This window comes from Parasteatoda tepidariorum, chromosome 6 (assembly GCF_982258835.1).
Source record: "Parasteatoda tepidariorum strain Cologne lab strain chromosome 6, Ptep-v5.0, whole genome shotgun sequence".
Taxonomy (NCBI): Eukaryota; Metazoa; Arthropoda; class Arachnida; order Araneae; family Theridiidae; genus Parasteatoda; species Parasteatoda tepidariorum.
Window position 1 is genome coordinate 47444064 of NC_141760.1, and position 27587 is coordinate 47471650.

Below are 27587 nucleotides of genomic sequence, written 5' to 3' on the forward strand. Positions count from 1 at the left end.
TGTAAAATAAAATTAAAATAATTTTCTACGATCTTTATAAGAATACTTAGTTTACACCATTAAATTCACAATATATTGCAACTTTTTAAATATTATATTGTGTCAAATATTTGTGTGTGGATATTATTTAGAACAGTTAAAAAAATATATTTAATTAAAACATCCAGTTTTATATTCACTTCTAGTTAGTGGCAGTTAACTTGAATTGTTATTGAAACTACAAAACGACTTAAATTTTTAAAGAATGAGCTCTGCATTTGGAATAATTGATTCTATGCTAGTAACCCAACTAACTTATACATTTTAATAGCCAAACAAATTCCTTAAATACAAAACGACGATTTTAAATTTGCGCATATTTTGCATTAACTACCTCATCGAATAATGAATAATTATTATTTCAACACGAAAATTGTATACACGTTTCTGGAAAGGGTATCTTTTCATTGTCTCTGATCGGAACACGTAATTCCTGAAATTTCAACTCTTTCCGCTTTCTCCCGAACCGTCGGGAAGTCGGATCACGTCCTCATGCTTTCCCTGTCGGGGAAGAGAGAGGGGGAGGGAGTAAGGATTGTTTTGTGAAATTTTAAATAGCGCCCCGATTTGATAATACGAGTGTGCAGCTCGTAATGTCTTCTCTCCAGGAAAAGAGGAAAGTTGTTACGAGTGCTTTTCAAATAACACAATTAGCGAGAAATTTTGTGGCCCGCCTTCCTCATGTGAAAAGGCCCAGATGCGATTAGTTCAAGGAGGAATTTCACTACTATAAAGGTTTGTTGTAAAGTTGCGTTTTAAAGATTAAATTATGAGCGATATTTCTAGAAAGAGAGAAGGACCCTACTCCTACACCCTCTCTCTATTCATCGTGCTCAAATCCTTAATTGTTGCTCTCTGCAGACGACTTTTCTCTCGCGCCTAACATCCCCTCGACCCCTGTGAACCCTCTTCTCTCCTCTGCAGAGGCGATGAACCCGTGTCTCCCTTAGCATCATCTTTGGTTTTGAGGAAGGAAAAGTCATTCCGCAATGATGAGACTCCCGTGGAAAATGTTCCATTTTCGAATTCGAATGTTTGAGAGTTCGGGGCGTCCCGAGCGAGTCTCGTGTAGACTTAGTTTTGGTTGTTGCTTTGGGAAACAAGGATGCTACCCCTCTTCGTAAGGGTTTAGATTTCGGAGAGAGATGTTTCGGTTTGCGTAATCTAAATTTCTAATCTCGAGCATAAGTTTATAGAATGGAACAATGCTCCTTCGTAGAATGCATTGTAATTTCTAACAATTATAATGTAAACTTATTTTGCTTGGTAAGCATTTTAAAGATTGCGAACATTTGTTTGAATTCAAACGTGATGAACGCACTGCTTTGCATAAATTAGTTACAGTTCTTGTTTAAAACAAAATGCATAAATTCAACTGACAATCATTTCTTATATATTTTTAAGATTTCAGAGTGCAAAAAATAACTGTCAAACTAATACACATTTGGAAAACATACAGTTTTTTAAACTAATTAATTAATAACTTACTTCGAACATAATTCCGATTAATAAAATTACGTTAATTAGATAAATAATGATATTAAAGTGTTTATGAAATGAAATTAATGGAATTTATTTTTACACTCGCATTAATCTTACATTAAGGCTTTTCCTTTTTATTCTCTTAATTCATCTGTTTGATATTAGATTTATATTATTATTTATTTATATTATTTTTAATTTGTATATTAAATTATAATTTTCCTTAAATTATGCTGAAAGCCATAGTTTCAGTATAGAATTTATATAGTTGAGAATTTTAATTGCATTTCGACTACATCATATTAATGTTTTATAATGGAAGATGACTACATATGAATGCTACTATTCATGGGTTATTTAAAAAATATAGTATATAAACTATTAATTTCTATACTGTGTGTTTCTGTGCAAAAATAAACTGTTAGTTACATTGAAAACGAGTTTTATTAGAAAAGAATTTACAGATATGACGTAATTATTTTTCGTGGAAAATCTGTTTGAGAAACATGTTTGAGTTATTGCATTTCGATTACATAAAAATGTTTTTTTTTTTTTTTTACTCTGAAAATAATTATCTATAAAGACTACTAGTTTGCTGATTGACTAAAAAGAATACTATGTACAATGCTGCGAAATATTGTTGAAATAATATTTAATGTTATTGAAAAATGGTTTCGATTGATAGCAAGTTGAAGAAGATTTCATGTATGACGTAGATAATTATTTTTCTTGAAAAATCTGTCGGAGACACATTTTCAAGTCATTGCATTTCTACTACTGAAAAGGAAGTTTTGCTACTGAAGACGTCTATCCTGAAAATTGTTCCTCGATCATTGGGATGCAATAATTGGAGACATGCTCGGATCTGGGTTTTGGTATTCTCGTTATAAAGCCTCCCACCCATCCCCTTTACCAGTCCCTTTTAACGATGGGCTTTTACAAGCAAATAGGTAATGTGCCCTAGAACTATCTTACGGCCATCTATTCGAAATGAGAGAACGACCTTTCTACGCGGAAATGAAGACGGTTTTGAGGTACTACAAGACCACCGCCTTCATTACTAAAATTGGTGTATCACTTTAGGATCTTCCATTTGATTAATGGAACGTGTTTTGGCGGGATTTCGGTGAAACCTCGAGAGGGTACAACAGCGACTGCAACCCCCCTCATTACGGACGCTTGTTAGAACGGAGAGACTGTCCTTGTGGGTCCTAGGTAAGGCTGCTACTGCAAGTCTCTTGAAATTGAAAGGATTGCTATTGTTTGAAATACCTTTCAATCCAAAAGTGGATGGAAAACGAAGGTTTTTTTTTCTTCTTTCTTGATGGTGGGTTGATTTAGAGCCACTGCGATTAGCGAGTGCGTTTGAACCGTACGTAATGACTGTTGTTTGCCCGAGAATGAGTTTTAAATCATGGATTTTGATTCTTTCTTTCTTTTCATTCCAAGCCTAGTTGCATTCTCAATTCATAACTCGTGAGGAATGAAGGTTATTTTAGATTGAAATGAAAGGGAAAAGGATGATATTAATACAGTTTTTATTTTCGCTTTTTTGAAAAAATTTGCAGAGTTATTATATAGATAATAATATTTGAGGTACCCAAGTCATAGAAAGAAATGAACCTTGATACTAAAATCAAATCATCTTTCATATGAAGAGAACGAGATCTTTTCCCCTCGCTATTCAGCTGCATTCTGAAATTTTTATGAGATACGTATATTTATCAAGATATAGTTTTATGAATAACGAAATCAGATGATTAAACATTCTTGTTCTGGGAAAAGAAATATGCGTTTGCACATTTAAATGTTTTTTCCCATCAAATTATAAATGATAATTTTGCAACTCTTACAGCAATAAAAACTTAGATTCAATATAGTTTCAGTGGTTCTTTCATGGATATATTTTTGTATGAATGCTCTACAATTGCTTACTAATAACGCATTTTAGTTTTGATTAGGGAACTATAAAAAAAAGTTTCGAAGAGTTCTACTTCTTCGTTAAGTTTGTAGATAATTTTTTTTCGTTTGATGAATGTTATCATTAATGAAAATTATTTTTTTTATAAGTTTCATTAATTTTTTTTCTTATTCATTCATTTATTTTTTATTATTCATTTAAATATTTTTAATACTTATTTTATTATTATTATTTTTTAATATTATTGCAATTTGGAAGCGAACGCTTATTTTTTTATGTATGTTACAAGATGTAGAAACTAAACGTTAATGGATTTCCACACCTTTTTAGAAAATGTTTGAAATCGGAACTAAAAATAATTACTTTGAACAATATATTATTTTTTGTTGAAAGGCTAATGATTTCAGTTACGTTTTTGTCAGCCACGGCGGTACGGGGGCAATGAGCGTTCGCCTCCCAATATGGTATCCCAGGTTCGAATCTCAGCGGTGGCAGGTCGATACGAATTCCACTTCCAACTTACACCGACCACAGTACTGACGTAAAACATCCTTAGTGGTAGACGGATCATGGGTTCGAGTCCAATTTCCGTCAGGTTAACCGTGGGTGGTTTTCGCGGTTTTCCTCTCCACGTAACGCAAATATGGATAAGTTCCATCAAAAAGTTTTCCACGGAAGCAAATTTCTCTCGATTCTCGATCCAGGAGTTTCTTTGCCTTGTGGATTGGGTTTAAAACTACCATGATTAAATGAACATTGGTAGTCGTACATAACACTGTACTCAGTAATACATTATTTTTGTTAAACACAATAAGTAAGTAAACAAAGAAATAAAAAGGGGATGAAGAATTTTCTAACAACAATTACAGAGAGTAAAAATCCTTGCCTCGTAACGGCACCAATTGTATAGAACTGCTTCAAAAATATAAAATTGCCGAAACAAATTGCTCAAAATTGAACACAAGCAAACAATCATGATAGGCATTTTTTTACTTTAATAAAATTTGACAAATTTACGCTAACATATCTTACACCAAATTTTCCAATGCGTTGACATATACATGAGCAACAAAAACTTGCATCATGCTTTAATTGTTACATAGACATCGCTCCTTTGATCTATACGTCATGGTGCTCGCGAGCCACACGCTCAGGACTTCAAAGATGAAAGAATAAGAAACGGGATGCCTCTCGCTGTTCTTTTGGCTGAATGCCCACCAGGAAATAGAACTCGTGAAATCGTAAAAATTGTTTTTCTACGACGTGAATTTCATAAGAAAAGTTCTCCCTCCTCAATTCGAATTTTCGCTGACTTCGAGTTATTTTAGTTGCTGCATTTGTCGAAATATGACATTTGGATTGCTGTTAAATGTTGTTTATTGAGGCGGGTAGCTTTCGGAGGAGATGCCGTTGTTTTTCTTAGCTGGGAATGCTTTTTCTTCATCAAAACCTATTCATTTCTTTCTTCCCTTTTTTCCATAGATAAAATTATCTTTTTACTTTTCTTTTTTTTCTTCTTCTTTTTTTGAGAGCGGCTTTTATATGAAAGCATTTGGGACAATAATTTAGCAATGGATTTTACTTTGAAAAGGCGAGGTTACTGTGTGAGGTTCAGTGAGAAGTATATTTTCTTCCTCTAAGCATTTTGAAGTATTTTTTGTTACAAAAAAATTGGAAATTCGTTTTTTAAAAAGTTTCTTGACTGAATTTTGTTTTGAGAAACAAATTTTCTCGCGTTATTTTTGCTGCTCCCTCTTTGGGAAAATCAGCATTATGCGGATTTTTTATCTTGAAATCTTAACAATACAAAAAGCCATAGGTTTGAAAATGATAGAACTTAACGATAAGATCTAAAATTTGATAACTCTAAGGAACAGATTTTTTGTTGCATTGATACAAATACTTGATCTCGCGTAATTCGGTTGTGGAGAGTTCAAATTTAAAATAAGTTTTGCTCCTAAAGCTACAGATTTTTTTTTTAAATGAAACTTTTAATTTTTTTTTTATTGAAATGTACAAGCTTAAAAAAGTTATACATAACAGGAGGCCGCGTAAATTCTAAGGAAGCTAGGGCTCATCATCAGAATTAAAACTGAATAGGAATCCATGCTCGGAAATGTCGTTTCCCGCAGCTAGGACGCTTCCATATTATGACCCGTTCAGAAACACACGAAGAAAACGTTCATAATACTGAAGCGGTCCTAGAGGCGTTTGACGACATTTTCGGGAATGGGTTTCTATGCAATTTTAATCCTAATGATGCTTCCTTCCTCCCCTAGAAGATTGTCGCCGTATTTACGACCCTCTATGTTTTTAAACTTGTACATTTTGACAAAAATGCCATTAAAAAATTTTAACCTTGGAGAAAGAAACTAATTACTGATTTGAAATCAGCGACAAGAAAATAGCCAAGATACGTTAAGAAATTGTATGCAAAAGTAAATAATAAATAAATAAATAAAGTAAATAAGTAAATAAATGTTCCCTAGTGTGATTATTTAAATGAAGAAAAAGTATTTATAGTATAAATGTTTACATGGACAAAGATTTCCCATTTTTCATGTACAATATGGCAATCTTATTTTTAAACTCTTAATATTTTCAACTGGAAATCATTTTGAGAGATAAACTCTTCAACCTTACTTTTCTTGCAACCATTTTTACAAAATCATTGTTGCACACTTATTGCAATATTCTTAACGAAACGAAATGCAAAATTTTTAACTGTACAAAATTTACGGACTTACTTACTCGATATAAAACTTTATTTAATATTTTCTATCGCTTGCTCTCAACAAGTAGTTTCAGTTATCACCACTCTCTATATGAGAAATTTTTTTGAATTTGTCATTTTTCTATGTTTTTGAATTATTATTAGCCTAAATCTTGTTTGACTTTAGCCAATATATACTTACTGAACAGTGCCCATATAACATAAATTATAGCTTGTTTCCTCTTGTCCATTTTTCTTTAATTTCTGAGTTAATATTAATTTTTAAATTTTTACAAGTCTTTTTAAGTGGCAAATATTGGAATGAAATTAAATAAAGGCAAAAAAATGTCCACTCGCAGCTTAAAACGCGAAAAAATAGTTTCGAAAAAATCGTCACTGTTAAAAATTTGGAATTTCACGATTATCTTCAAAAATTATTGAGCAATTTCTTTTTTTAAGTAATTAATTAATATCCTTTCTATTTGAGTAATTCTATTGGTTACAGTTTGAAGCAAAACTAAATTTATCGCTTGATCAATTCATATAAAAGTTATTATATGCAATCATAAGTAGTTTTATTGAATTGTGACTCATGTAAAAGTCATCTGATAGTGATGAATACTACGTAACTAAGAAAGCCAAATCATTGCCTTAATGAATGAGCAGAAAATGACAATACATTCATTAAAAATAACTTGTTTATTTTATTAACTATCTATTGCAGATTCATGAATTATATTTTCAGCATTATGAGAGTAAACCAAACATGATAAAAAAACAGAGATAAATTCTGAAAAATTTAAAAAAAGTTAAGAAATGAGAATATTTGGGTTCTTTTGTAGATGTTTAGCAGATAACGATAAATTATTTCGATTTTTTTTTTTAAATTTAGAAATCGTAACAGTGTATATTAATTTCATCACCTCTCCGAAAATTGGACCCTTGAAACGCTAATAATAATTTGATTATTATGTCCCCATTCTCACAAAAAAAAAATTCTAAGTAATTCCTGTTCTGTTCTGTTCCTTCTGTGTTAATATAATCTGAATAATGTTATAATTTTGAGTGAATAACTGTGAAAAATCTAATCACAATATGTGATTAAATATCAATAATTTTAAATTTTTGAAGTTCTTCGAGACCATGCATTATTCACTCCTAAAATATCCAAATGAGACAAAAGAATTAAAACTTTGATTTAGTGTTTTACATACAAAGGTAGTTGATTATCTCACTCCTAGATACATGGGCATCTCACGCGTCTGATTTTTGAGGAGGGTGAAATTCAAATACACAGCTGCAAATTTTCCCATTTGATTAGAGAAAAAAAAGAAATTGATACGAATTTCTTACTCTTGCTAAATGTATGCAAACTATTATTTACTTCAATTTCTTAGCTTAATTTTTATGTAAGCTAAATTTAAATCGATAACGATTTTTTAAAAATTTTTTATAAAATTTGGACGTAACTTTTTGTGATTGATGATACCAACAACACCTATGATTGGATACATTTTACAGAAAGATCCCTAAAAGTCGAACCGCTAAGAAAGAAGGTAGCCTACTCCGAGAGCAGATGATGAGTTTTAAAATATTCTAAATGGAGAAAATATATATTCAGTTCCATGGGCTAGGCAGGGAAAACGCTCAACTAAACATTCTTTTTATTCTGGTTCAAAGCTCAAAGAATTTATATGCCGCTGTGAAATCCTGAAATTCGGTAACTATTCAGTCACTGTATCATAATTTTCCTACAATAGCTATCGGTAAATGCTGACGTTTAGAAGTGTCTAAAGGTTCGGGTCAAACACTCTTTGATTAGATACCTCTAAAAACAGGAGTTTAATCCCAAAAAGTCAGTTGAATAATAAATAAAATAGGAAGATAAGCATTTATAAAATTAAATTCATATTTTAAATTCGTTTTTATGTTAATGTTTGCGAAAATTGTTCTATTGTAAATAAAATAAAAATATTAAATGTTAAGTGTATTTAAAATTTAATGACCTTAAACTTCATAATTAAATTTCTTCGAAAGTCATAGTTTATTATTCATAAAATATTTTGCTTATCCATTGAAAATTTAATTTCAAAATAAAAAATACCAGTAAGAATTGAAGTTTTAGTATTCTTAATCGTGAAATTAATTATTAACTTCGCCACTTGCAAGCAATATCGTCATTTTTCGAAGTGAGAAATAATGGATTTAATAAATATTTTTGAACATTCTTAAAAATGACCATCTGAATACCGATTCTATTAACAAACATTTTTTTCTGGACCTTGTACACTTTTTTCAACTCTTTAAAAAGTAACAAGCAACATGTCATTTTCCTTCCAAAAAGGCAGAACTTTTACGCTCGGTAAAATTTTAAGTAGCTTTACCGCAACAAAGCAAAACTCTAAAATTGTTCCTTTTGAGCGCAATTACTGATCGCTTTAATTGAAAAATCGATTGGCCATCGATTTTTGCCAATATCAATGATTACGGAAGGGAAAAAAATGCGCATTTCGCCGCTTACGGCTAATAGATTATTTTCTTTGGTTGCGTTCGAAATCAAAAAGTGACAATTAGTTATTTGAAGAGGCGGGAATGTGCGTGTGCGCATTTGTACCGATGAGGTGTTCAATGATCGGTTCCTTTCTTCCACAGAGGGCAGCACTAGCTGAGAAGGAAGTGAATCATCTGAAAGATCAACTAGCAGCCGCCAAACAGTCTCTCCAATTGGCTGATCAGATCCAGAAGGCTCCTGACATGGAGCAGGCTGTTGACGTTGTAGCCCGGTCTTCCCTAGAGTTGGAGCTCGCATCCAAGGAGAAGGAGGTGAGTGACTAGCGACATCTATTGTTGATCTTTTGAACTATTATTCGCGTGCCTTTCACGATCTGTTTGTTTCACCGTATCACCGGCCTTTTTATTTCATATCTTTTGTAAGCTCTCATGATTGAATGATTAAGTTATTAACCTGCTTTTTTTTTTCTCTCATTGTGTATTTTCTTTGAAAAACCAAACAATTTCAATACTCTCTTCGAAATCCAGATTTCTTCAAGCCGATTAATGATATTTGTTTACCTCTTTCGTCACCGTCGTCATCCATACAGCAGCGCGGTCTTTTCGATTTCAAAATTGAATGAACTTATTTTCGTTCATTTTTCGAAAACAATTGGATTCGATTGCTATAAACGTTTTACTTAATTGTTCTAAAAAGATAAACGAATATTGAGGGTGTTTTTTTATTTCAAAATTAATGAAACATCAAGTTGCAATCAATTCGAGCAATTTTATCCGAACGTATTGAATGATTAATTTTATATCCCTCGTTATTGCAATTTTTTATAGTTTAAATAATGATTAAATATTTGAGCCTTAAAATTATTTATTACACATACTTATTGTCATTACCAAACTTAGAGTTGAAAAATACTCACATTTGCATATTATCTTTCGTTTTATAATCGATGACATAATATTTTACAATTGATGCTTAATTTCTGTATGGCAATTTTAATTAGGAATTTGAGCTATTAGATTTTTTTTAGTTTAAACAATTTTGTTTATCTACATATCTTTTTGGTCTTTCTTTTCTTTAAAAGAAGATTTCTTTAACAATTTGATTAAATTTTGACTCATTCGTTCCATTCAAGTAATGTCCGCATTCATTTAAAAATTAACAAAGATTAGAAGTAGTGATGATAATTATGCATTTATAAATGCTTTTGACAAACTTTCAGTTTTATATTGTTAAATTGAACTTTAAAAATAATAAGAAACATGCCAAGTTGTCAACATAATTAAACTATTAATCTTAGTATAATTGACAATTTTTAAAATTTATTAAGCAAAAAGTGAATTGTGATTGGGAAAAAATATTCAAAACGGAAAGAAAGAAGTTTTAATTTAATTTATTTATTATTTACATATTTTGAAATCAGTTTATTTATAATTTTCTATCACTAATATCGGTCTATTCGACAAGACATAATTTTTTTCGCTGACTGATTTTTATTTTCAGAAATTATCGTAAAGTTTATTTACGCAAGTGCATTTAGTTTTTCATTGGTTTTGCCAGTATCAGCAGGTCACACATAGGAATTCTTTAATTAAATTTAAATTATGACTTTAAAAATTTTATGATTTTATTTTATTTATTTGATGTTAGTTTTTTAGTGAATGTCTCGAAAAAGTTAAAAAAAATTTATTTCATTCTCTAAATTATTAATTTATCGAATATATAATTTATTATCCTAATATTTTAATTAAAAATTTAAAGAATACGGGTTTATTTATGAAACAATATGTGTATTTGAATATGTTGGTATTGCTGTTACCGCGTAGTTGAATAAATAACTCCGATATAAATATGCAATGTAGTATAAAATTATATCAGTACCAAAAGAATACTATTAAATTTAAAAAATAAATATTACTTCTAGCTCAATTATCGCTATTTAAAAAACACGAACTCAACTTTCAGTATCTAAATGCCTTTTCTTTTATCTATTTATAAAGTTTTTAATAATTTATTTATAGTTATACAATTATTTATAGTCATAGTAAATTTGCAATTTGTAGATTAATATACATTAAATAGGGGAATACATAATTTTTATTACAATAAATATATATATATATATATATATATATATATATATATATATATATATATATATATATATATATATATATATATATATATATATATGAATAAAAATTGATTATGCATCAAATGGTTAAATACTTGAACCAAAGTTCTCCTTGATTAAATTATTTTCTAATCAGTTCATCAGTTTTGACTCAAATTAAAGTAAATATATTCATGCAAATGAATTAAGTATAGTATATTATATTAGATTAAACTAAAGAGTGCGCAAAATAGAAGGTAGACAAAAATTACGAATGAAATTATTATGTTTGGAAAAAATTTGAAACTAAAAACCTGTTTCGTTTAAATTGTTGTTTATTGAAAGCTATAAACTAATTGCATTGAAGTTTCACGAATATTTTGTAATACTTTATTTTAGAGGAGCATATTTAATCAATCCTACTTAATTAGTTTTTCTTAACTGTACATAAAAGCAAATATAATTTAGATTATTTTTAAATAATCTAAAAAAATGTTTTTAAACTATTTTAAACTTTAAGATAGCTTTTAAGAGTCATCCTTTTTCAGTTTGAAATTTATCCTCTAAGCGATATTGAATTAAAAGTATATTTCTTCTTACCATGCTACGTGTTTTATACTAATTATTTAAAGGTTAATAATTTATTTAAATTAAATCTTTTAAATCAATATAATATTTAAAAAATAAGAGAAACCAACGAAAATTGACATCTGCCTATGAAGTCGTAATATGATCATCATTACAAAATGTTTATAACAATGAATTCTCAAGTTTTAAAACTGATGTTTATTAAATATATATTGAAATACTAATTTAAATCCATTTAAGAGTTTGAAGTACATCTTAAATTTACTTATATTTTGATTCTTATAAATTAAATTTGTTCTAGATTTGTAGAATGCCAAACCTTAAACCAAATTTAAATTTTTATGTTCTTTATTTTTAGTATCTTTTAAGTGTAATGTTCACAGAACATTCCTTCACACCTAGAATTTATGAATATTCTTTTCTCTTTTGTTCATTACGTAAACGACTTACCTTACCCGATAAGCACGCAGTGATTTGTTTGAATCTTGCATGTTATCATGTTATGCACTTTTGCTACCACACCAGGTAAAGAATACAATCCTCGAGTAGAAATTCCAAGAGAACATTCAGGAAAGTGATAAACTATATAAAACAATTTAAAATTCCATGTGTCCCCGTCTTCCTCTTTCTCTATGTTGCCAAAAGAATTTGCATTAAAACTTTAAAAGAATCGGTAGGGAGCTGGAGAGTTAGTATTACGACGTGGAAGAATTTTGCATCGCCATCTATTAAAAGAACAGTCCTTTTGTAAACTAAAAACTATTGAGATCATTGTTTTTGTGTGGGTTTACATCAAAAACTTTAATTTTAAAACTAACTTGAGGTAACATGAGTTTGGAATGAAAAATACCAGCATTCGCAGTTTTATTTTGCATTACTGTTTTTATTAGTTTTATTTGTGTTAGATATTGTTTAAAAGGAATTTTGGAGTTTTTATGTGAGACTATGGAATTTTAAATAATTTAAGGACATTCGACCATATTTGTTTTAAAGTTCTTTCTAATGTGTTTCGGAACATTTCCTGTTCATAATTTCTTTTAGGAAAAATAAAGTAAAAAATAGCATGCAAAATTTTTAACAATTCATAGTTTAAAAATTGTATTGCTGTGATTGACACATTTTTTAAACGATTTTATAAATTTCGATTTTGTTTTTAATCCCTTTTTAACTTTAAATTTTCAAATTGATATTGTAGAATTAAAGAAATTACGTCAAGATATTTTTGAAGTAGAAAAACGCACTGAAATGCTTTCTAGAAAATTGTACTGAAATATATTGTAAGTTGTTCAAAATTTGAAAGGTAGCATTAACAGTTGTCTTTAAGAAAATATGAAAATCAAGTTTCTTATATATGCTAAAATTAAAGGATAGAAGCCTGAATATTGGACTTATTTGTATACCAATATATTTTTGTAAATAAATAATATGAGAAATGCATTTTCATTTGTAAATCTATAGATGTTGTTCTTAAATATAATTTTTATATGTATTAGATATCATCATTTTTTCCCTATTATTCCAATAAAAAGTTTTAAAAAAATTATTTAAAATAATTATAAATCTAATAACAATTTCTGAAATTACTTAGAGCTAATATTGTTTCAGTGAAAAATTAGTTAATGTTTTAAAATTTGTTGAAAATATTATTAATTTAATAAAAATTTCTTAAAAATTTATTTGGAAATTCTTATTTTAATAAAAAATTCTGAAATTATTTAAGCATGGTAATCTACTGAAACATTAGTAAAAAAGTATTGATAACTCATAATACTCCTTGATTCTCCTCTAGATTTCCCAATTAATTGATGACATTCAAAGATTACAGACTATTCTAAACACTCTACAAGAGACAAGTGCCTCGAAAGTAAGTTTCTGTTTGCATTTATTTTTTTTCTTCTTAAAATTTGATTAAATCTTATTATGCAATGAATTTAAAATTATACATTTAAATAATATGTACTATACCTAACCATGACTATACCATAAAATAAAAAAGTACGAGTCCTTTTTGAAAACAAAAAGTCTAAATTTATTTAAATCTTTAAAACATAGCTCTTAATTTGAGAGTTTTAATCGTGTTCAAGTTGTCGTGAATAAATTGAAAATATCCATTTTATAAAAATAAAAAAAATATCAATTTAGAAAAACTATCAATTGAAGATTACGCTTTATATTTTTTAATTTAAGTCTTTTTTAAACTTTTTATTTCCGAATAAAATCTCTTTATTATCTTCTTTTAATTATAATTCGAATTACACAAGTAAATGATGTTCAAATTGTGTTACTTTTTCCTTGTTTAAGATGTTCCGGTATTTAGCTAAATTAATGAAAATTACCATTGTTAACACTTTTTTAAGTGCAACAATAAAAAATATTTAGGGTTGGGAATATAAATTTTTGTTCGTTAGACTCAATAGTCTAAAGAAAAAGAAATGAATGTCGAACAATAAATGACCAAGTTAAACCCTAATATCATGTGATCAAGTTTAAAATTAAGTTAAAATGCACTATATTGTAATTCAACTTGAAACCTTGTGGAGGTTGCTGTAAATTTCCAAAATAGTGTGATCCCAGTCACCACAAATTGTTAAAAATGTTTTATCTCATCTTATAATCGGCAAGGAAGATATAAAACTCACTTTTAATCTTAAGAAAATTTTATAATGTTTTTCTTTTTGTATAGTTCTATGCAATTAACTCTATTCTCACAGCAATAACCGAATTCATTGCTTCAATTGAATTGAATGCCGACGTTATACATTTATTTAAGAAAACTGTTTTTAAAGAATCGGCTTTAAAATGTTTTTTATTATTATTTTTTAATGTACGAGTTTTTAGTTATTGCTTGGATTTAAATTTAGAGATGTAGATCAAGTGAGTTATAAATTAGAAAGAAAATGACTGTAATTGATATGACCCAATCTTTAATCTCGTCGCACATTTTAGAAGAGATCGTGCTCTTCCTGACATTGAGTAACACCTTCACAAATTTAATTTTTTTTTTTATTTAGTTCTGAAAAAAATCAAAATGCGTTTTATTATATTTAAATATTTTTTTTTCGCCCTAGATTGCTCAACTTGAAGAACTGGTCAACGAAAAGGACAAAATGATTGTAGAATTGGGTGAAAAATTGGTGAGACAGCAAGATTACGACGAAATTAAAAAAGAACTTCGGTAAGCAAATTTTCTTTTTTTAGAATTAAGTGCTTTTAAATTATAATAATTCCCATTCGATTATATTTGAGAGAATTTATATTTTCTTAAAAGTCAAAGCATTAGTTAATAAGTTTATTTTGAATTTAATGCAAGTAAATATTTTTTATTTCATTGTTGCAAGGTTTTATCTCCGATAAGTGAAAAACAAAAAGACATTTTTAATTCAACTATACTTTTTATTCTAATGATTTTAATCACATTTCCAAAGATTGGATGATTTTCCTTTTTATTTTTATCTATTAAAAGCATTTCGTAATGATCATAATCATGGATTTCCCCTTAAACTTTTGAAATTTTATCGGTCTATAAATATTGTATTTATTTTAATAAGTAATGACATAAGATCGCTAAAATTTCAAAATTACGAAATGAATACTTTCTTTTTCAGTGTCTTAAAAACAGTAAATTTCAATAATTCAAAATCATGGGAGAAAACTGATGAAAACAAAAATGAAAATGACAAGCCTCCGGACCTCATTAAAGAAAACCACAAATCTCCATCATCTGACAGTACACCAGTAAAGGTTAAAACTGAAGAGAATGGTAAGATTATGCTTTTAGTTCTAAAATCTGTTTGGAACTAAAGATGTCATCTAAATTAACTATATTGAGTTCCAAAAACAAAACTTTATTTTTCAGTATCAGAAACACGTAATATCCTTTCTATGTTCACAGTTAATATTTTTAACTTAGTTTTTTAAATTAAGCTGCGTTAAAAGTCCTGTTTCTTTGTGATTTATATTTTAGGTTGAATTGATGATACAGTATTACTTTACTGCAGATAACCTTTTGATAAAAGTAGGGAATTAAGGCATCGTTTTATAAGATTGGAAGAAATATCACACAATAACTTTTAGAACTTCTACGGATTTTTCATTAAAATTTTAAAACAATAAAATTACGTGAGAGTTCTGTCACCAGGGAAAAGGCCTCTAAGTAAGGTGATTTTCTGTAAAATTTTCTAAAAAAATAAATAAATAAAATAATAGAGTTTCTTTAATTTTACATTTTAAAGTAATTCGATAGTGCATAATGGAAACATTGTCTGTAAAGTGACATTTAAAATTCGCATAGTTTAAAAGATCAGGTATCTGCAAAAAAATAAACTTTTCCAAATGGCGTTTAATGGCATTTTTAAAAGTAGCATTCTTCTACGCTTTCAGACACAAAACGTCAGTTGATTTAAATAAAAATTTATCGATGTGTCTATTACTGATACAGATTCTCTTGCATGTAAGATTTTTTGAATTATATTTATAGTTGTTGACTTTCGAAATAATTTTTTTCCTAGGATCAGGTGGTTACCCACTTCAAAGCGTGGACAGTTTTGGCACAATGTTGGGCCAGGAGATTGTTAGAGACTATGCTCAAACTGTTGCAAAAGAAGAAGTATGCAGCAGGCCTTCATCTCCGGTGTCTAAAAACAGCGATGGCTACCCACCTTCATCAGCTGCAAGCACCATCTCCCAAGAAGACAGAAAGCCAACTCCACCAGTTCTGGATGGAACAATGGACAACCCACCATCTCCTCCCATCAATCTCACATCCGAAAGGTCTTCCCCGTCTGGCAACAGCCAATCCATCAAAGAAGTCACATCGCCCGTGAGCGATAACTCTTCCCTCAGCAAACTTCAGGACTGTTTGAGGCAAAATATAGACAAGTATGCAAACGAAACTCTGAATACCCTGAACATTGCGAGGTGTGTGAGAGAGTTGTTGAGCGTGCACAATATCGGACAGAGACTTTTTGCCAAATTTGTGCTCGGTCTGTCACAAGGAACTGTGAGCGAACTGCTCTCTAAACCTAAACCTTGGGATAAGCTAACTGAAAAGGGAAGAGACTCTTACAGAAAAATGCATGCATGGGCTTCCGATGACAAATGCATAGGAATGTTGAAATCATTGGTGCCGAGAAGAGGTAATAATTGCTTTTTCGTTTCATTTTCCCAACGAAATAATTTAATCCAAGTCTCTATTTATTTTATGATTTTTTTATGCTCAAGTTGCAACTACGTTAGTATATACATGTATGTTTTTAAAAATTAAGTCAAAGAGGTCTCCTCATGGGACGCAAAATAATATTTAAACGGGGGAGAAACAATTGAAATCTGACGAATCACTACTGAGGAAGGTTTGGCCGTAAATATCAATACTTATTTTATTGCCAGAAAGAGCAGAGGAGAGATGAATGACGATAATTAAGAGTACCTCAGAATTTCATCAGACAATTAGACATATTTTAAAGTTTTCAGTTCCATTTTCATTGTTAGTGATTCATTAGATGAAGTTTTTTTTTCTTGTTTAAATACTAATTCGTGACATGTAATATGTACACTTTTTCGGCTTCAGTTTTGATGGGAATTTCAAATGTATATAATTATGGGCTAGTTACGGATTATCCAGTCTTAACATTAAATATGTAATTATTTGTAAAATTACTAAAACAATCTTGTCTAACTACTTTTTGTTTTATTTAAAAAAAAGTTTTGACATTTTGGAGCGTAATACTGAATAAGCATACGTAAATTATGAGAAATTTCAAGAAAAAAGTATTCCTATAAATATATTTGGTCAAATATTTCGTGAACACAATACATACGTAAATTATGAGAAATTTCAAAAAAAAAAGTATTCCTATAAATATATTTGGTCAAATATTTCGTGAACACAAAGTAGTGAATAGTTAAAAAGCTAAACAAACTTAATTGTATTATCTGGACTTAGCAGAAAACAATTTCGAGTCTTGTGAGGAAGACAATATTATCAACAAAAGAAAAAGACCGCGCCCACCAATAAGTTAAAATTTAAGTTAGTTGTATTAAAAAATAATTGAATAACTCTTAGAAGGAACCAAAGAGTTTGAACTTCATTTATTAGTAATTTTCTTATCTATTTAATACTTAAACATATCGTAAAAAATATTCAAACTCTCATGATCTTTAATAATATCATAGAGTCTTTAAATTTACAATGATTGTTATTCAATAGTAAAAACAATTGTTACGTTCGTAATTGAAATTCATAGGAAAATAATGAAAATAAAAAAAACTTAAACGTTTAAAACTACAATGATTGTATTTAATAGTAAAAACAATTGTTACGTTCGAAATTGAAATTCATAGAAAAATAATTAAAATAAAAATAACTTGTTTTAAATGTTTTGGAAAAAAATGACAGAAAGTGAAAAATGAAGTGACAGACTCGAAATTATTTTAGATTTTGTGATATTTAATGACGAAAGTTTGCAAAAATTCTTACATTTAAATTTTTTATGATTGTTACTCCAGAAAAATTTCAGTTTTATATCTAAAAATTATGGAACGGATGAAAAATTGATAAACGACGAGGATCATTCTTAGAGTTCAATATTCAGAACTTTAATTATTGTTTAATTAACTTTTTTAAACTAATTTTTAGATAAATAAAAATTTTTCAAATTTTTTTCCGATTTCTTTGTATTAAGGCTCTTGTTATCTACTGAGAAATTGTTTTATGGTTTGTTTGCTCAAGTTAAGTTTTCTAAAATAAACAAACAACTCATTTTTTAACGTTGTATGTATTAATCGAATTTTTTTTTTTAAATTTAATTCCTGTTTAAATAAAATATATTTCGTTTAAATAAAAAAAAGTTGTGTGCTTTAATTTAGAAACAGAATTGAAAATAATACATTTGTAAGAATTTTATAAGGAATGAACTAAAAACAATGTAAAATATTATTTTTTGAAATAATATGTCTGAGAAATAGCTTCATCACTCTACTGTAGCTACGAGTACGAAACCCTTCAGACTCCAAAATATAATTTAAGCATAATAATTGTGTGGCTTCAATTATAGAATTATTATAACTAGGTATTTATAGTTCAATAAGTATTTGAATTCGCGAGAAATAGCTTTGTTTTCGTTAACCTACTCCATCTTATCTCGGAAGGAAGGTATACTGATATATTTTAGCTTTTCATTACTTTTAAAAAGCTTATTGCTTATAAATCACAATTTTCTTCAATATCATTCTAATTTTTTAGAACTTGGGGGGGGGGGAGCAAAAACTTTTCCTTTCTTTGTTATTACAATAGCTTGTAACTATTTATGATTAATTTATGTATTTTTTTTCTTTTATTCTGATTGATTTTTGTTATTACATATTTTTTCTAAATTACTAGAGTATTTTTAGAAAAAGCATGTTAGATCATGCTTTTGATTGTTACTATTATTGAACTTAATAATTGCAGTTGCTGAGAGAAGATCAACTCTTCTTTCTTCCCCACCAGGAAAAGACTGCATCGGAAGCACTGGAAACAGCGGTGGACTATCTTCATACAAAAACGATGACCAAGGAGCTGAGGAGAGAATAGCCCAAATTCTCAATGAGGCCCAGATGGCTATGATGAAACAGCAGGAACAAAAAAGTCCATCTTCACTGCCAAATGGCGATAATCGGTCTGTTGACAGCTCCGATGATCTCCGTAACGACAGTGACTCAAAATATAACCTCGGAAATTCGAGAGATAATTTATCCAATAGCGATAAATCTTTTAGAAGATCTCGTAAATATGAAAACGATGATATTCCTCAAGAAATGGTCGCCCGAATTTACCAGGAAGAACTCGCCAAGCTCATTGGGCAGAGAGTCGAGGAAGGGTTCAGGACACCCAGAGACCAATTCGAACGAACACAGGAAGAGATTCGGCAGGCCTTAACCATATACCACCAAGAACTAACTAGACTATCTCATTTAATGCCTCCTAATCATCATCCGAACTTTAATCCTTTTACAGCTAATGGCAGCTCTTACAGTCTTTCACACCACCATAACAGCAATAGTAATTCCGCGTTAAACAACGCAACAACTAATGGCAATAGTAATCAGGCTCATCAAGATTGCCCAGTCGATGCAACCATGAGTAACAGATCTAGATCTGAGTCAAAGAATTCTAATTCAGGGAGAGAGGAACCAGAGATGAGACATCATGGTAGTGCCTTTTCCCTTGTGAGACCTAAGACTGAGAATAATATTTCTTCTTCCATGAATTCTAAGTCTTCATCAACTCCTACACCTACTTCATATCGCCTGCATAGTCCCTCACCAGCACCTCCAGCTCTTCTGCCTCTATCGGAATCGAAGACGTCGAGTCCCGGTGCACCTCAGTCAGGAACAGAAGATCTGACTACATCAGCTTCCCCATTGCAAAGAATGCAGTCCATCACCAATTCTCTTCTCTCACAGTCATCGCTGCCATCCTTGCCCAATCCTCCACAGAGGCCTGCCAAAGCTGTTCTTCCCCCAATTACTCAGCAGCAGTTTGATCAGTATAACAATGTCAACACCGAAGATATTGTTAAAAAGGTAAGATTTTTTTAAAGACATAACCGTGTCTTGAAATAAGTAATAATAATAATAGGGTATATATTGATTCCTTATCTTGAAATAAGCGATTAGCATCCCTTTAACCTAAGCTTACTCCTGTTCCATTTTCCAAGGATAAAAATCTTTCTTTTTTGTCTTATTTGTTTTCTAATCACAAATTGAAGATATTTTACTTTCTTTTAAAGCAATTTTTTTTAACATAAATTTTAGTTTCTTAATTTTTTAAATTCGCGTTAACATCAATCTGGAAGATTTTAAATACTCTCGGATTTAAAGTCATAATTCTAGCCTAATTAAACTATCACACAATCATTTCTGAAAATAAATTTTCTATTAAAAAAAATTATCACTTCAGAAAAAGAAATATTTTTCTATCAGCTTTATGCTTCTCGTTCTGTTTTATAATAATTTAATGGCTAAATATTTATTCAAAATTTAATTCCGAGGTAATTAATTACATTTGAATTGATAAGATTTATGCTATTTACTATTATAAATAGAAATAAGAAAAGTTCTTTTTTTTCTAGAAATGAATAAGTATAAATGAGAGAATGATTTTAATTACTGATGTTTCCTGCATTTTTTCTTATTAAATTGGTATTTTTATATTGGAAATAATATGTTTTTTTTCTAGGTCAAGGAACAGTTGAGTCAGTATTCCATTAGTCAGCGCCTATTTGGTGAAAGTGTGCTTGGACTATCTCAGGGATCAGTGTCCGATCTTCTAGCTCGCCCAAAGCCGTGGCACATGCTTACGCAAAAAGGACGAGAACCTTTCATTCGTATGAAAATTTTTCTGGAAGATGAGAATGCTGTACACAAACTGGTTGCCTCTCAGTATAAAATTGCTCCTGAAAAACTGATGAGAACGGGTAGCTTTGGCGGAGCCACAAATCCACAAAGTATCATGACTTTTGGCGGTAAGACTCTGTTTTATAACTTCTACTTTCAAATTTCAAAAATAATTTATTTAAATTTGATCTAAGAAATATGTAATTTTTTCCCAGGGTCTAATAAGATGAGTCCAAGACCCATAGAATCTAACCTAAGGGCTTCGGAAAACCGGCATCTAACTCAGAACAATTCTCTGTACACACCTCATAACCATACACCTCGATCTGTGTGCACAACTCCAGACAATATGCCCATTTCTCTGACTGTGACTTCAAGCAACAACACCTCTTCTCAGAACTCTATTCTCAGTAGAAAAACACCCACAATAACTCGGGGATACAACCAACCATCTGTGTATGAAATGGCAGCTCTCACCACTGATTTAGATACGCAGATCATCACTTCAAAGATCAAAGAGGCTTTAATGGCGCACAACATTGGCCAGAAGGTAAAGTATTGGAATTTGTCCGAATTGAATCATGTTCTCCTATGCTAAATTGAACTAAAGTTCAAATCTGCTGCATCCTTACTATAAAATTTTAATGCTATTTATTCATGCATAAAGCTATAATGCGTTCATCATCATTCCTTACTAATATAACTAATTTAACTGTTGAAATTTCTTTGATTTAATGTAAACTTATATTTTAATTCAGTAAGCAAGAAAATATTCTTTTCGCAGAAAATTATTTTTAACTATTGAATTAAGCTGTTGAATCAGTTTTTCCGCAAACTAAAATTTAAGTAAAATTATAGGTTTGATTAATCATTGAGCTGACATTGAGAGGAAAAAAATCGAATAATATTACAGTTCAATGTTTAAAAAAATGATATGTTTACCTACAACAGTGTTTCCCAAAGTGTGGTACGCGTACCCCCAGGGTACGGGAACAGTTTAGCGGGGGTGCGCGTTCTTATGCGAAATATCTTGCAAAATATGAAAATTTCAAAATTTTTTATTTGAAAACAAAACTAGCCATGAAAATTTACGATTACGTATTTTTCTATTGGCTATTTTTTGCAGAGTTAATAGTTAATTATTAGTGGTGTCAACAGCCAGTTGTGATTTTTAACTTTTGTGCATTTTTTATGGTAAAAAATACATTTATTTTTTTACTAGGGGTACACAGCGTTACAAAAAATTTAGAAGGGGTACACAAAATTCATAAGTTTGGGAAACACTGACCTACAGCAATGGTTTTTTCTTTTAAATTATTATTTTTTTTTTGAAAAATACGTAAACTAAATGTTTTTTTTTTACACATAGATATTTGGCGAAGTTGTACTGGGTTTGTCTCAAGGATCTGTTAGCGAATTGCTTTCAAAACCAAAACCGTGGCACATGTTAAGCATAAAAGGGCGAGAACCATTCATAAGGATGCAGATGTGGCTCAATGATCCTCATAATGTGGAAATGCTGCAAACCATAAAGAATGAGAGAAGAGAAGGTAAGGAAATGTGACAGTTTCGTTTTTGTACAACACATGTTTTCGTGAATGTCGAAATTTTATCACTGGTTATAACTCATAATTAAAAAGAGGAAACAAAAAAAATATTAAGTTTCACTTCTGTACTATTTTTGAGATATATATTTTCAAATGTATCAAAATGTAATCTAATGTATCAAAATGTAATCTAACTTTAAAATAAAAAAATTTTTGCGTCATGAAATTTCGCTATGAGTAAGTGTTTTTATATTTTTATAGAGGTGAATACTTTAGTTTTATAGAAAATAAAAAAAACACGTTTATGTCAGTAGCCCATATGCCATATTGCTGTCAAGATATGTAGTATGGGAAATGGGAAAAATGGCATAATTTTTTTTTCTTTTATCAAAACTAATATGTTAAGCTAGGAAGGGTGCGTGGTTTGTTCTTTTTGAAACTGATCAAAGAACTTTATTTCATGGTAGATAGGATATCCCATAACCACCAACTTTTTAGAATTCTTATTGAAAAAAATATAACACTTTAGTTGTTTCTAATTAATATTTATGCACGAAACAAATAAAAAAGATATCCAATTTTGCTGAATCAGTTCTCAAGATGGGTAAGATTAAAACATAAAAGCCTGTTTGATTGAAGCAGGAAGTAGAAAAGGCAGCAAAAGGCGATTATCAGAAATACATTAAAATTTCTTACGGCAATTAAACTGGTTTTTAGTATTTTTAGATACGCCTTTCACAAGGGTCATTTGTCAAATTTTGATATTTTTTTTTTACTTTTTCTATACTTCGATATTAATTTGCGGCTTAACTTTATAACAGTATTCACTAATTTTTTTGTTTCCAGCAAACAAGCGTCGCAGAACTGGAGATGGCCCCATGGACAGTCCAAGAAGTCAATCAGACGGTGGACAGATGTTTAATTATAGCTTTGCTCCACCGTCACCATATCCTCCTGCCAAGAAACCACGTGTCTTATTTACTGAGGAGCAGAAGGAAGCCTTGAGATTGGCTTTCTCACTGGATCCTTATCCTAGTACGGCAACTATCGAATTTCTGGCTACTGAACTTAATCTATCAGTGAGGACTATTACAAATTGGTTCCATAATCACAGAATGAGAATGAAGCAGCATGCCAATTCTGACGATGAACATGGGAGGAAAGGACCTGACTTATCTCTTCCGCCTCCCGTAAGGGAAGGCATGGCTTTTGACCCTGTGCAATACCGTTTACTCTTAAACCAGAGACTCGCTGAAAAAGCTAGAGATAAACAACCGCAATTTCCTCCTTTTGGTGCAAATATGCCCTATTTATATTCTCCTTACAGAAATTGTTCTCCTCTATCGTCTTCTGGTGACGATATGGGAACATTAGACTTAAGCATGTCTAGTCAATTAAGAAATGCTATTCATAGTGGTAGCAAGGTTGATAACAATGGGGGCAGCAGCACTGACGATCGTTCCAACAGCGAAATGAACGATGACTCTAATCTTTCACAAGATTTGCAAAATGATAACAGTGACCGAGACTCCATAGATGACGATCATCCACCAAATCATCGAGACTCTTCACCCTTGAGGACGTCGGTACCCAATGAACACATGAGGTCCTCAGTAGTAACAAGTGGAAGCAGTAACCGACGGAAACCCGCTATGCCTCAATGGGTTGATCCTGGTCTCGAGTTATCGCCTGAGAATACAGATGAGGAAGATGATTTGGATGATGATCGCTTAGGCGATGACAGCGGTAACGAACAGGAAGAAATTATTAACGGTGTTTGTGTTCGACAAACTGAAGACTTTGATCTTCTAATGTCACCCAGAGTTGAAACGGTTCATGTTTTACCCGCACCAGCACCAGACGATCGTTCGTCAAGAAAGTCTCACTCAAATCGCAACGAAAAATTCCGCAGGACTGCTTTAGTCAGCCCTGACCGATCGGACAATGAATCGGAGGGTATGACAAACGGTGTAAGTGACCGAGAACCTTCGGAACGGAGGGCGAAAGACAAACTTATGTGTATAAACGCAATGGACCGAACGACGCTCAAAAAACCAGTCTTCCTGGATGAGCAAGAAGAAGATGATGATGAAAGCTGGGATGATGCCGAAGCTAAGGATAGGCGAAAAAATATTGAAAAACTCCAACAAAGGCTAGAAAAAGAAGATGTTGGAGATGACTGGGAATTCTGAACGTTTGGTTCTACACATTTTTGTGGTGCATTTGTTAGGTTCACTGCAAATGTTTGCAGCTTTAAAGTGCCAGAAGTCAAAATAGATACTGATGAATGAGTGGATGAAAATCATCATCTCATTGTTATAAATTCGCACCATAGATTTCATGTAAACATTATCCCGGTGTAAAAAAATACAAAGAGTGGCCTTAAATCAATCGATTCAATTTCACGAGTTACAAACATTTTGTAGTGTTGAATAAAAAAAAATGTTGAAGGACTTGTGTTTATGATGACTCAGGCTGAGATTCTCTGCAATGTAATGTGATACATAATTCTATTTCTTCAATCTTACTGTTCTCACGCCTTGTCAAATTTCAGCACACCGATTTTTGCTCAGCTTGTTGAACAATCTTCCCTTTAAACTGACAAAATGGCATGCTTCGATGATGTTGATACAGATGAGCAACGCAATGAGCACGAGCTTAAAATAAAATGTTTTAATCTGCTGCAGCATACTTGTAAAAATGAGCATCGTTTCGACTCTGAGCTGGCTGCAGAGAGCAAAACGTGGTTTGCGTACTGAAGTAGTACCTCACTTGTGTTCTTTTTAACTGTATACAGATCTCCCTTTTTGACGTTGTCCTCTTATTTCATTGATGCTAATCGCCGGATTACTTTGTGTAGCTGATTTAGTTTATTTTATCTTCTAGAACAGCCATGTTGTATATGGCATTTGTAAAGCACTATTGTAAATATGATATTTTGAGCTAGTGAAAAAGAGCACACACTGCTATTTCAAGACTGATCGCAGTATAAATCTTTTGAACGGAATCAAAAAAAAGAAATTCTCATTTGTTGTTTTTCGCAGTGTAAAAAGAGTTAATAACAGAGTTATTTTATTTCTTCTTTCATTTTACGTTATCATGAAATTTTCGAACGAAGCTTTTCTCCATTTAAAAATGCATTTGTGTGTTCGTCTTGCACAAGTTATTGTAAATCTTGAACACTACTTTAAATGTTATCTCTTTTTCTACCCATTTTGAAATGAAAAAAGTTTCGATCTCTTATTGTACGTTATCGTGTTTTTTGGGTCCTTTACAACCTCGTAACACAAGATATTATTACAACGATGCCTTTCTTCATGGTGCACCTGTTTACCGCCAGGTGGCTCTTATTTCAGAACGCTGCCGACCCATGAACCTGCATACGGCGATATTAGTGCATTCGTCTTTTCAATTCTATTTATGATCTTTGGACTAGGTCATCTCTAGTCGATTGGTTTATGAAAAAAAAATTGCATTTAGTTTAACAAAGTGTAAATATTTCTTTTCATGTTTTATCTTTTAAATGTTCTTGTCAAATATTTACCCCGAACTGAAAGCTCTTGCATTTCACTTTAAGCTGCTTTTTTCTAATAACACATTTAATTTAAAACGGTCTGAATATTGCATTACAGTAAATTAGATTACATTAAAAAAATTTTAATTTGTGTTACAATACGTCAGACTAATGAGTTGTAATTGAATTCTTTAACATCTAATTTATTCCTGCGAAATGTTTGTACAAATTATTATGAGTAGATGAAAATATCATGAAGTCATTTTACACTAAAAACATTTAATATATTACTATGCTTAAATGTTTTCCTTTTAAAAATCTTGTAATTCTAATTTTTATTCAAACATGTTCAGATAACTTGAGTACAGAAACCAATTAAAATTATATAGCTATGGTAGAGACAAAATATAAAATTCTGTTTCAGTTTGCAGCTTAACTATATTTTATTAAATGGAGTGAAATAAAAATGCTTAACAATGAAATGGAAGAGTTTTCATGCATTTAAAAACTGTTGCTCAGTCCATATAACAGTGGTGCCAATCAACAAAAAGAGTAAAGAAAAATTTCAAATTTTATATGTTATATTCCCGAGTGAAATGTTAAACATCCAAATCCTTCCAGAAACAATTTTTACGGAAGGATTCTAAAACCTTACTTGTGTTGTGCGAATTCATTTTTTTTTCATAAGATGCATAAAATGCACGCGATTATTTGTCTTTACATTGTTAATATTTTGAATGAAACGCTAAGTTTGGGGATACTTTACATTATTTAAGTATTATTGAGTATGACTCACCAGTATTGTGTTTAGCACAAATATTTATCGATTGTTTTAGATGAGAGAAGAATATTTTAATCTTTCACAACATCACAATAAACAATTTCAAACTTTCACTTTTCCTCTTGCAAAGTGTCTTTTATAAGAGCTTTTTTAGTCATAGGGAATCGGTTAGGGTAGCTTTGTTCTCCTTCTTGTCACATTTTATTGTTAAAATTTTTACTATTAAAAAGGGGTGTATTTCAGTTTAATTTATTCACATGCATCACAACTTGATTTTAATCGTTTTACAATACTTTCGCCATAAGAGAAGGTTTTGTAATTAAATTTTAATTCATATTTTGTAATTACAGAAATCTAATTTTGTTTTATTTTTGTAATATATTATCAAATTAATGAAAATGTTTTGAACATAAGAATAATGATTCATCCATTAAGGAGAAAAAAAACCCAACGAGAGCAGATAATTAATTTTTATTCGCGTTTTGTGATAAAATAATAAGTTATTTACTGCATTCAAATTTAAATGGACTGTAAGCTTGTGAAGTAATGTGTCTTGTTGAGTTAAAATATCGTAACTGAAACAATATTAGTTATCAAATTGAAATCATCACCAATTTGAAAAGAAAAATACTGATTAAAAATGTCTATGAAATTAAAATAACAATGACTTTTTTAATGGTATACGACAACCTTAACATTTAAGATTATAAAATGATTAAAACAATAAAAACTGACGAGCAAATGTTTGCTATCTGTTGAATAGATTTCCCAATTTTAACATTTCAGCAAGTTAAAGTATAAAATAGTTTCTTTCTTTTATACAAATATAATTTTTGAATAATAAAACTGTAAACGATTCAAAGTTAATAAATAATTATAAGTTATTAATAAATTAGAATAAAAATTCAAATGATACTAAAATGTGTCGTGTATGCTTCTTCTTGAGGTGTAAGAATTGCAAAATGTACAGAAAGTGTTTTTTTTTCTTTAACAAAAAGATAATGA

The 27587-nt window shown here is 30.3% G+C and overlaps 1 protein-coding gene across 4 annotated transcripts in view; it reads left to right on the forward strand.

Annotated features, from left to right (window-relative positions):
• LOC107451197 (homeobox protein cut-like 1) overlaps window positions 1-27210 on the forward strand; it is a 579855-nt gene extending 552645 nt beyond the window's left edge. For 2 of the 4 annotated variants that reach the window (XM_016067217.4, XM_071178711.2), the window contains 10 exons: window positions 8808-8978; window positions 13155-13229; window positions 14434-14540; window positions 14971-15125; window positions 15874-16500; window positions 18813-19927; window positions 20583-20868; window positions 20956-21290; window positions 22110-22290; window positions 23134-27210. In XM_016067217.4, the coding sequence (XP_015922703.4) occupies window positions 8808-8978; window positions 13155-13229; window positions 14434-14540; window positions 14971-15125; window positions 15874-16500; window positions 18813-19927; window positions 20583-20868; window positions 20956-21290; window positions 22110-22290; window positions 23134-24479 (4398 nt within the window). In that variant the 3' untranslated portion in view covers window positions 24480-27210. The remainder of the gene's footprint in view (window positions 1-8807; window positions 8979-13154; window positions 13230-14433; window positions 14541-14970; window positions 15126-15873; window positions 16501-18812; window positions 19928-20582; window positions 20869-20955; window positions 21291-22109; window positions 22291-23133) is intronic. The other 2 variants (XM_071178710.2, XM_071178712.2) reach the window with 1 other exon arrangement.
• Window positions 27211-27587: the final 377 nt, after the last annotated feature.